Source organism: Diuraphis noxia, unplaced genomic scaffold (genome assembly GCF_037042655.1).
Source record: "Diuraphis noxia isolate RWA-SAM2 unplaced genomic scaffold, SU_Dnox_SAM2 contig0005, whole genome shotgun sequence".
Classification (NCBI taxonomy): domain Eukaryota; kingdom Metazoa; phylum Arthropoda; class Insecta; order Hemiptera; family Aphididae; genus Diuraphis; species Diuraphis noxia.
The window spans coordinates 38,047,715-38,059,720 of NW_028301715.1; the positions used below are offsets into that span (position 1 = coordinate 38,047,715).

The following is a 12,006-nucleotide window of genomic DNA, read 5'->3' on the forward strand; positions in this document are numbered from 1 at the left end:
GTTCCATCATCTACTTTCATTAGTCTTTATATAATTATATCTGATATTTTGTGCCGACTGCCGACCAATGAGCTGTCTGACAGTCCAGGTCCACGTACACCTACGTCAATACAATGAGAGGAGGGAGTGATCAAGTCAGAGTCTATAAAAGGCCGTACAACAAATAGTTGAACGCCTTTACAGTCTTGATTTTTACACAGTTGGTAAAATTTATTAAACATATTTTCTTTTCTTTAACCTACACCTATCTACAAAATAAAATATTATACGTGTAAGTATTTTGAAACTTTACATTACTAATATTTTATAATACATTTAAAATTTAAAATTAAAACATTTCAAAATTTTAATTTTTTGACTAAGGTTTTGATTAATAAGTTACATAACCTATGTGAAATTTTAAGAATTATTACACAATAATATTATTTTCCTTAACTTTTCAGCATGGCTTCTATTAATTTATCGGCAAGAGAGCTGTTTGCCGAAATTGAGGCGGCATCGGCGGCATTGAAGGTAGGCGAAAAGTTGGCCACGGCGCATTGCGTCTCCGAGGACTTTCAGATGGGAAAAGGCATTGCCGTAAACTTCAAGTAAGTACATTAATTATAGCTTCATTTTTTATCATTCATAACTTTATTATCCAAAAATACGAACATACTCAAGTAATTATAGTTTTTAATTTATATATTTATCTGATATGTTTTAAACATTTTGTGATGTACTGAAATAAACTGCGCATAATCTGTATAATACGTAATATTATTTAAAATAATAAAAAAAAAAACTGAGAAACTCGCATAGCTGTATAATAAATGCGTTTTATGAAATTTTCAAATATCTTGGGTATTAATTTTTGATTTATATTTAAAAAAAGATTTAATTCTATTTCAATTGCAGGGTGAAGTACGGAGCCCTCGGAGCCCTGATGGACCAAAAGGTCCGGGTCGGCGGTGTGGCGGAATTACATCCGAGTGACGAGGGAGGTAAAATTTATGTTTTTTACCTTGTCACAAAGGTGTTATTCCACCATAAACCGACTCTCCAATCTCTGGCCGATTCATTGAACCAGTTGCGGGATCGATTAATTGATTTAAAAGTAAATCGATTAATCATTCCAAAGCTTGGGTGCAATTTGGATAGGCTGGATTGGTATCAGGTGCGTGGTCTGCTTTCAACCATATTCGATGCTGAAACAACTATCACAGTGTGTGATCCCGAATACGTAAGATTTTTTATTATTTTTTTTTTATTTTGTATTCATCGTAAATAATTTGTTGGGAAATTAATTCACTATTTAATCATAAATGTAATTTATATATAGCCTGAAATACTACCGCATAGATTGGCACCTCTGCGGGTGGAAAACCGAGTGTTTTGCGCCACCAACAATACTACAGATCTAAGGGAAATACTAATTCTTCCCGTTGACCTAGACAGTGCCAGTACAAATGCAACGTTGGATAGATGTTTATCGCATTTCAACTTGAAGGACGAGTAATTCAAATTTAAATATTTTGATGTTATTTTATATTTCAATTATTCAATTTCATCTATACTGATCTACGTGTAACTAAAATAATGTTTGCATGTTTTAATTTATTAATACAGATTAATTTCCAACGGCGTTTGGGCCATGTTGAAAAAGGGCCACGTCATGGCAAATTATGCAGCTAATAAAAATTTTATTATTTGGTTGAAAGGCCAACACGACCGATATTTCTGCACTTTGGAAACCCAAATCAACGAAACACTATCGTTGGGGCTCCGTTCGTCGATTTGGGTATTTCCAAAGTCAGAAATGGATTATTATCCGGGGTTTTGTGCATTGGTTAGGTCCAAGCTGGCTGACAATGCACAAAACCTCGAGATCATAATTTGTGATCCAAATCTGTAAGTTAATTATTCATCGAATTATTTTATTTTATATTATGTTGTTTGGTATTCATTTTCACTAATTTATAAACTGTTGAAGGTCAATGACAACCATGGCGTCAGGGAAGTGGCCAAGAGGCAGGGCACATCACCGGCCCTCGCCCATGTTGAACACGCCTGGCCGTGGCCAAGTCGGGCTTGTACGTGGTCGTGGTGGACGTGGTGGACGTGGTGGACGTGGCCGATATGGTGAACACACGTTCACACCGTCCACGGAAATTTATACAAACGCGTTGGAAAAATTAGGCGACACCGTATCGTCGATCGTATCAGTCGGTTAGTTTCAACAGTATAATATTTTAAAAACTTAGGACAATATCTGGTTAAAGTTAACGAACACTGAATAGGCGGAATTCTGCCGTTAAAAACTGTTATCAGCCGGTGTTCGTTGACCGACACTACTTAACTGGAAATTGTAAGAACGGTCCTTAAATTGTATAAGTAATAACATTTAGCTACAAAATAAAAATGTTATATTATTATTATAATACCTATAGTACAAATGGCCACACAAATTGTAAATGCACAACCCGCGCCTGCAGGACCATCGTGGATGAGGAACCCAAATTATATGCGTGGACGGGCACGTGGATGGGCACGTGGACGGCAAACAATTATGTGCCATCATTGCAGGGAATTTGGCCATACACGGCAGTACTGTCCTAACAAGTGTAAGTACCTACACTTATGACTTAAATTTATTATTTATTTTACATTATTTAAATTTTAATGAACCCTTCGTAGGTAACCCTACGTATGGTGTGCCCAGGGTTGTTAAGTTGAAAACACGTTTAAAATATTTAAAAAAAACTTATTGATTTTGTTTTAAATGATTAAAATACATGTTTTAAGTATCAATAAAAAAAGTGTGTTTAAAACAATATGTTAAGTACATTTTGGTTGAAATAGCGTTAAAATAGCGTTTCAAACGTTTTATAAAATGTTTAAAATTTGTCTTTTTTTGTTTAAAAAGCCGCTTACTTAACCATACTGTATTTAAGATCTAACCACCACATCACTCAAAAAAAATTGTCGACGTTTATAATATATCATAGGTTAGTGTGTTATACGTTTCGAAAAATGAAGCTGTATCAATTAAAATGCTAAACGAATTATTATCACTATTTTACTGCACGTCTAAATTAATGTTCCGCGTATTTTCCAATACACTTTTTTGGTTTTTAATATCAGGGCAAATTCAACTATAAGAGCGAGTTAAATTTATTTTTAATTTTCATATTTTTGTATTGTATCAACTTATAACTATCTAGCTTCATAATTAAAATATTGAAAAAACCAACGAGCTAATAGGTAAATTTACTTGAATATTAAAAAACAAACACATAATAAAATTCAATACTAAGTATAATATACTTAATAGTTAATACTACATATTCCGATATTCGGATATTTAGATATTCCATCATTAAAAATATCAAATAAATGTATTGGAAATACGGAATGTATTTCTAACATCTGTATTTCGTAATTTACTTTGATTTTAGGTACCTACTTACAGTTTATTCTAATTTATATTGTGTAGTAATCCTTAATACGTTATGAAACCTTACCTATAAGCTCTTAATATGTATAGGTGAATATTTAATTTCAATTATACAACTGGGAAACTTACAATATAAAAAGTCTCTAATATATCTTTACGTACCTAATCAGTAGCATTTTACATTTTTACTTTTTGAAATTTTACTAAAGTGAAAAACCGAACATTAACACATACACGGGTTTTACATACCGATACGTTTACAAATTCGCAACTGAAATATTAAACGTTCACAAATCCCCAAACAGGCTAAAAACCTACATAGATAAAATATACGACCGCGATAAGGTGACAAGCCAAGAACGCGATAGCTAAGTTCACCGTAGAGCAGTAGTTCTCAACCTTATTTGATTCATGTCACCTATAGCCACTATAATCAAACACTGCGTCACACTAACATCAAAATAATAAACAATCTTAGCTGTATATTTATTACTAGGTACACGTGTTTATCGGACCAAAAGATTAAATATAAATAATACATAAACTATTATAAAGATACGAACTTTGAGGTATGCTATGTACATGACAGTGGTGGTATAGGTGTACAATATATTTATTATAAGAAATTATATGACTGTTTTCGGAAAAATTAATTTTTAAATTTTTTTTCTTTTCTTCTTAAAATTATGCGTCACCCCTAAGCTAGGTCCATGTCACCCCGGTTTAGAACTACTGCCATAGAGATTGCGACTAATGACTTACGAGTTCCCACAAAATAACTGTTTGTGCAAACATGAAATATTATTGTTTATAAATGTCTTGTAGCCTAAAAAAAAATTTGAATATAAATCCTTATTTATTTGTTTCTTTTTTTTCAGAAATCGCGATATTTTAAACACCTATGTACTATTTATTATACCATTTTTCATTTTCATTTATACCATTTTTACATTATATCTATTATTATACATTTTATATAACCTTTTTTAGTTAAAACTTAAAAATTACATTTTTTATTATTGAAACCCATAAGGTTTACAGTATTACACTTTTCAATTATAAAACAAATTTGTAATAATATAATTAATGCATAAGAAAAACAAATGTAATATGTATATTTATAATTATATTTCACAGTTTATATTATCAGGTATATTATATTATACAGTGAAACCTCCTTTAACGAACACCTCTGAATAGCGGACACCTCCAAATAACGGACGGAATTTTTGGAACGGTGAAATGTGTACTCACTGTATTTCACATCTTAATAGCGGACACCTACAAATAACGGACGACATTTAAGCGACCGAGAATATCCGGTATTTAGAGGTTTCACTGTATTGTATACTATGCCAATTGAGTTTATTTGTATAATAGGTAATTGAATAGACCTACATGGCTACATAATAGACATATAACAAAAACCTAACACTTTATTTATTATATACATGACATAATTCTAATATTAAAATTATTATTTTTGTATTATATTATATAATATTCATAGTTGTTATTTGCTGTTAAAAAAACAAATTTACATTTTAAATTAAATGTTTGACTTAACCTACATATTAAATAGGTGTAGGTACAGCAAACATCTATATTGTACTGTGTATAATTTTCAACTGTAAGATATTGTTTACCTATATGTATGTTTTATTGTTTTGTAATGACTTTTGTCGCACTTAAAATATACAATTTTCGTATCTAAATTTGATGCACTTTCGATTAAAAATGGTTTGGAAAACATAAATTTTGGTGTTCATACCGAAAAAGCCTTCCAAAATACACCGCGCAGCCGAAATCTGACAGTATCTGAAACATCGGATAATGTAAATAGTATTTTATTTCTGGAGACCAAGTCCCCCGAGTGCCCCCTCCAAAATATGCAAATTTTGAATCTAAATTTGTTGCACTTTTGATTAAAAATGTTTTGGAAAACATAAATTTTGGTGTTCATACCGAAAAAGCCTTCCAAAATACACCGCGCAGCCGAAATCTGACAGTATCTCAAACATCGGATAATGTAAATAGTATTTTTTTTCTGGAGCCCAAGTCCCCCGAGTGCCCCCTCCAAAATATGCAAATTTTGAATCTTAAGTTGTTGCTCTTTCGATTAAAAATGGTTTGGAAAACATAAATTTTGGTGTTCATACCGAAAAAGCATTCCAAAATACACTGCGCACCCGAAATCCGACAGTATCTGAAACATCAGATAATGTAAATAGTATTTTTTTTCTGGAGCCCAAGTCCCCCGAGTGCCCCCTCCAAAATATGCAAATTTTGAATTTAAATTTGTTGCCCTTTCGATTAAAAATGGTTTCAAAAACATAAATTTTGGTGTTCATTTCGAAAAAAAATTCCCAATAACACCGCGCAGCTACACACTTTACATATCGTAAAATGCCATATAATTTATATTTTATTATTTTTCTAGAACTCAAGTCCCCCGAGTGCCCCCTCCAAAATATGCAAATTTTGAATCTAAATTTGTTGCACTTTTGATTAAAAATGTTTTGGAAAACATAAATTTTGGTGTTCATTTCAAAAAAAAATTCCCAATAACACCGCGCAGCTACACACTTTACATATCGTAAAATGCCATATAATTTATATTTTATTATTTTTCTAGAACTCAAGTCCCCCGAGTGCCCCCTCCAAAATATGCAAATTTTGAATCTAAATTTGTTGCACTTTTGATTAAAAATGTTTTGGAAAACATAAATTTTGGTGTTCATTTCAAAAAAAAATTCCCAATAACACCGCGCAGCTACACACTTTACATGTCGTAAAACGCCATATAATTAATATTTTATTATTTTTCTAGAACTCTAGTCCCCCGAGTGCCCCCTCCAAAATATGCAAATTTTGAATCTAAATTTGTTGCACTTTCGATTAAAAATGGTTTGGAAAACATAAATTTTGGTGTTCATACCGAAAAATCCTTCCAAAATACACCGCGCAGCCGAAATCTGGCAGTACCTCAAACATCGGATAATGTAAATAGTATTTTTTTTCTGGAGCCCAAGTCCCCCGAGTGCCCCCTCCAAAATATGCAAATTTTGAATCTAAATTTGTTGCACTTTTGATTAAAAATGTTTTGGAAAACATAAATTTTGGTGTTCATTTCGAAAAAAAATTCCCAATAACACCGCGCAGCTACACACTTTACATATCGTAAAATGCCATATAATTTATATTTTATTATTTTTCTAGAACTCAAGTCCCCCGAGTGCCCCCTCCAAAATATGCAAATTTTGAATGTAAATTTGTTGCCCTTTCGATTAAAAATGGTTTGGAAAACATAAATTTTGGTGTTCATACCGAAAAAGCCTTCCAAAATACACCGCGCAGCCCAAATCTGGCAGTACCTCAAACATCGGATAATGTAAATAGTATTTTTTTTCTGGAGCCCAAGTCCCCCCAGTGCCCTCGCCAAAATATGCAAATTTTGAATCTAAATTTGATGCTCTTTCGATTAAAAATGGTTTGGAAAACATAAATTTTGGTGTTCATACCGAAAAAGCATTCCAAATTACACCGCGCAGCCGAAATCTGACGGTATCTGAAACATCGGATAATGTAAATAGTATTTTTTTTCTGGAGCCCAAGTCCCCCGAGTGCCCCCTCCAAAATATGCAAATTTTGAATCTAAATTTGTTGCCCTTTCGATTAAAAATGGTTTGGAAAACATAAATTTTGGTGTTCATTTCGAAAAAAAATTCCCAATTACACCGCGCAGCTACACACTTTACATGTCGTAAAATGCCATATAATTAATATTTTATTATTTTTCTAGAACTCTAGTCCCCCTAGTGCCCCATCCAAAATATGCAAATTTTGAATCTAAATTTGTTGCACTTTCGATTAAAAATGGTTTGGAAAACATAAATTTTGGTGTTCATACCGAAAAAGCCTTCCAAAATACACCGCGCAGCCGAAATCTGACAGTATCTCAAACATTGGATAATGTAAATAGTATTTTTTTTCTGTAGCCCAAGTCCCCCGAGTGCCCCCTCCAAAATATGCAAATTTTGAATCTAAATTTGTTGCACTTTCGATTAAAAATGGTTTGGAAAACATAAATTTTGGTGTTCATACCGAAAAAGCCTTCCAAAATACACCGCGCAGCCGAAATCTGACAGTATCTCAAACATCGGATAATGTAAATAGTATTTTTTTTCTGTAGCCCAAGTCCCCCGAGTGCCCCCTCCAAAATATGCAAATTTTGAATCTAAATTTGTTGCACTTTTGATTAAAAATGTTTTGGAAAACATAAATTTTGGTGTTCATTTCGAAAAAAAATTCCCAATAACACCGCGCAGCTACACACTTTACATATCGTAAAATGCCATATAATTTATATTTTATTATTTTTCTAGAACTCAAGTCCCCCGAGTGCCCCCTTCAAAATATGCAAATTTTGAATCTAAATTTGTTGCACTTTCGATTAAAAATGGTTTGGAAAACATAAATTTTGGTGTTCATACCGAAAAAGCCTTCCAAAATACACCGCAAAGCCGAAATCTGACAGTATCTCAAACATCGGATAATGTAAATAGTATTTTTTTTCTGTAGCCCAAGTCCCCCGAGTGCCCCCTCCAAAATATGCAAATTTTGAATCTAAATTTGTTGCACTTTCGATTAAAAATGGTTTGGAAAACATAAATTTTGGTGTTCATACCGAAAAAGCCTTCCAAAATACACCGCGCAGCCGAAATCTGACAGTATCTCAAACATCGGATAATGTAAATAGTATTTTTTTTCTGGAGCCCAAGTCCCCCGAGTGCCCCCTCCAAAATATGCAAATTTTGAATCTAAATTTGTTGCACTTTCGATTAAAAATGGTTTGGAAAACATAAATTTTGGTGTTCATACCGAAAAAGCCTTCCAAAATACACCGCGTAGCTACACACATTAAATATCTTAAAATGCCATATAATTAATATTTTATTATTTTTCTAGAACTCTAGTCCCCCTAGTGCCCCCTCAAAAATATGCAAATTTTGAATCTAAATTTGTTGCCCTTTTGATTAAAAATGGTTTGGAAAACATAAATTTTGGTGTTCATACCGAAAAAGCCTTCCAAAATACACCGCGCAGCCGAAATCTGGCAGTACCTCAAACATCGGATAATGTAAATAGTATTTTTTTTCTGGAGCCCAAGTCCCCCGAGTGCCCCCTCCAAAATATGCAAATTTTGAATCTAAATTTGTTGCACTTTTGATTAAAAATGTTTTGGAAAACATAAATTTTGGTGTTCATTTCGAAAAAAAATTCCCAATAACACCGCGCAGCTACACACTTTACATATCGTAAAATGCCATATAATTTATATTTTATTATTTTTCTAGAACTCAAGTCCCCCGAGTGCCCCCTCCAAAATATGCAAATTTTGAATCTAAATTTGTTGCACTTTTGATTAAAAATGGTTTGGAAAACATAAATTTTGGTGTTCATACCGAAAAATCCTTCCAAAATACACCGCGCAGCCGAAATCTGGCAGTACCTCAAACATCGGATAATGTAAATAGTATTTTTTTTCTGGAGCCCAAGTCCCCCGAGTGCCCCCTCCAAAATATGCAAATTTTGAATCTAAATTTGTTGCACTTTTGATTAAAAATGTTTTGGAAAACATAAATTTTGGTGTTCATTTCGAAAAAAAATTCCCAATAACACCGCGCAGCTACACACTTTACATATCGTAAAATGCCATATAATTTATATTTTATTATTTTTCTAGAACTCAAGTCCCCCGAGTGCCCCCTCCAAAATATGCAAATTTTGAATGTAAATTTGTTGCCCTTTCGATTAAAAATGGTTTGGAAAACATAAATTTTGGTGTTCATACCGAAAAAGCCTTCCAAAATACACCGCGCAGCCCAAATCTGGCAGTACCTCAAACATCGGATAATGTAAATAGTATTTTTTTTCTGGAGCCCAAGTCCCCCCAGTGCCCTCGCCAAAATATGCAAATTTTGAATCTAAATTTGATGCTCTTTCGATTAAAAATGGTTTGGAAAACATAAATTTTGGTGTTCATACCGAAAAAGCATTCCAAATTACACCGCGCAGCCGAAATCTGACGGTATCTGAAACATCGGATAATGTAAATAGTATTTTTTTTCTGGAGCCCAAGTCCCCCGAGTGCCCCCTCCAAAATATGCAAATTTTGAATCTAAATTTGTTGCCCTTTCGATTAAAAATGGTTTGGAAAACATAAATTTTGGTGTTCATTTCGAAAAAAAATTCCCAATTACACCGCGCAGCTACACACTTTACATGTCGTAAAATGCCATATAATTAATATTTTATTATTTTTCTAGAACTCTAGTCCCCCGAGTGCCCCATCCAAAATATGCAAATTTTGAATCTAAATTTGTTGCACTTTCGATTAAAAATGGTTTGGAAAACATAAATTTTGGTGTTCATACCGAAAAAGCCTTCCAAAATACACCGCGCAGCCGAAATCTGACAGTATCTCAAACATCGGATAATGTAAATAGTATTTTTTTTCTGTAGCCCAAGTCCCCCGAGTGCCCCCTCCAAAATATGCAAATTTTGAATCTAAATTTGTTGCACTTTCGATTAAAAATGGTTTGGAAAACATAAATTTTGGTGTTCATACCGAAAAAGCCTTCCAAAATACACCGCGCAGCCGAAATCTGACAGTATCTCAAACATCGGATAATGTAAATAGTATTTTTTTTCTGGAGCCCAAGTCCCCCGAGTGCCCCCTCCAAAATATGCAAATTTTGAATCTTAAGTTGTTGCCCTTTCGATTAAAAATGGTTTCAAAAACATAAATTTTGGTGTTCATACCGAATAAGCCTTCCAAAATACACTGCGCAGCCGATTCGTCCGTAAACTCATAAATATCATATAGTTGTTATCGTATTATTTTTCTAGTGCCCAAGTCCACCGCGTGCCGCACTCGAAAACTACAATTTTCGTATCTAGATTGGTTGCCTTTTCGATTAAAAATGGTTTGAGAGACATATTTTTTGGTGTTCGTTTCGAAAAAACGTTCCAAATACACCCTGCGCCCGCCCGACCTGTATTACCGTAAAATTTCATATTCTTTAACTTTATATCATATTATTTTGTCAGTGCTCAATTCCACTTTGTGCCGCACATGGGTACATTTTTTAGCTGCGTTTAATTCCTTTTCGATTAAAAATGTTTTGGAGAATATATATACTCACCTTATTCCCGCTGATATCACATAATATTATGAAACCTACTCATATTATAGTATTAAATTACAAGGGTTCTAATTTTTAATATAAATATGGAGTGTTATTATCTATTTTTATTGGCCGTAGTTCGTTGATGAGATAATTAACAAGTAATATTAGGTAAATATATTTATATGTATATATTTTTTACAAACTTATGTTTAAAGGCAATACAGCTTAATCCAGTGGTATTTGAAATGATTTGTTTTTGCGTAGATCCAATGAACATTACTAATGTAATTTTTTAAGTTTCACCATTAGGATTATTTATGATTTTCATTGAATTACTATCTATTATAGAACTTTAAGTTTCTCTAGACTATGGAGCTATATTAAAAATTTGATCTTCATATCTTTTTAGAGTTGTATAATTTTATTAGAATGATCTAGATGTTTTTAATTATTTATGAGCATAATGCGAGGTCTTTAACAGATAAAATAGAATCAACTTTATTGTTATTTTTAATATAACTAAGTTTTATTGGGTTCTGTAATTAATCGAATGACACTAGATATCTTTACTCATTCTACAATCCTGTTTAACCAAAATACCATGTTAATTTTGTAGAATATTATACAATTGTTGATAGGATGTTGCCGAATTGTACAAACTTTGTCTTCTTAGCTTAATTTTATCAACTGTTTCTAATTCATCCGTTGAAAATTTAGATACATTTTTTAATAATTATATTTAGTGAATAGTATTTTACTTTTGTTATATCATTTTGAAATATCATATTTTTACAATATTTTAATCGCTTCGTTTTTTAACACACTATTGATAATAAAATGTATTACCCATTAACATTATACCTCTTGTAATGATATTGCCTTTTTAGTTTTTATGCATGCATTGTATAACGATTTAATGGTTATATTTCTCAAAAATAAAAAATAGTTAAGAGAAAATCCAACATTGGTATATATAATAGTAGGTGATGTTTTGTAAACTTGTATTTTTTTATAGCATAATGTAGTTAATTTTTTATGTTACTAGTTCAAAAGAGTTAAATACTTTAAAATGTTTCATTATGTTATATTTTATAACAATGATAACTATTTTTAAAATTAGGTAGGTACATAATGTGCATTATAGATTTTATTGCTTTAATGTAATAATAATTATCATTCATCCATCGACCACCTTGAATTCTGAATTCTATCTGAAAAATAAATATTTTTATTATAACCCCTTATAAGACATGAATAGGCAATAGAGTATGCAGGAATGCGGTTACCTATCTTATCAGTGTTGATAAGCGCTCAACGTCCGGGAGCTAACTTCACAGACATTCAAAATTTGAATTTAGACAACATACTTAAAAATCA

General features: G+C 32.3%; 1 protein-coding gene across 2 annotated transcripts; it reads left to right on the forward strand.

The window, feature by feature from the left end:
• The first annotated feature begins 172 nt into the window (after nucleotides 1-172).
• Nucleotides 173-4,884, forward strand: LOC149055284 (uncharacterized). 2 transcript variants are annotated; one of them, XM_089229035.1, is made up of 8 exons: nucleotides 173-271; nucleotides 444-590; nucleotides 898-1,222; nucleotides 1,322-1,494; nucleotides 1,609-1,890; nucleotides 1,973-2,208; nucleotides 2,430-2,603; nucleotides 4,315-4,884. In XM_089229035.1, coding segments are annotated over exons 2-8 (1,338 nt in total). In that variant the 5' UTR covers nucleotides 173-271; nucleotide 444; the 3' UTR covers nucleotides 4,317-4,884. The 2 variants fall into 2 exon arrangements, with proteins under 2 accessions (XP_089085161.1, XP_089085162.1); XM_089229036.1 differs by lacking the exon at nucleotides 173-271 and having other exon boundaries at nucleotides 389-590.
• The last annotated feature ends 7,122 nt before the right edge of the window (nucleotides 4,885-12,006 follow it).

Coding starts and splice junctions, on each gene's coding strand:
- LOC149055284 (XM_089229035.1), top strand. CDS start 445: ATGGCTTCTATTAATTTATCGGCAAGAGAGCTGTTTGCCGAAATTGAG. Junction 1,223..1,321: donor CAGTGTGTGATCCCGAATAC/GTAAGATTTTTT, acceptor ATTTATATATAG/CCTGAAATACTACCGCATAG. Junction 2,209..2,429: donor ATCGTCGATCGTATCAGTCG/GTTAGTTTCAAC, acceptor TAATACCTATAG/TACAAATGGCCACACAAATT.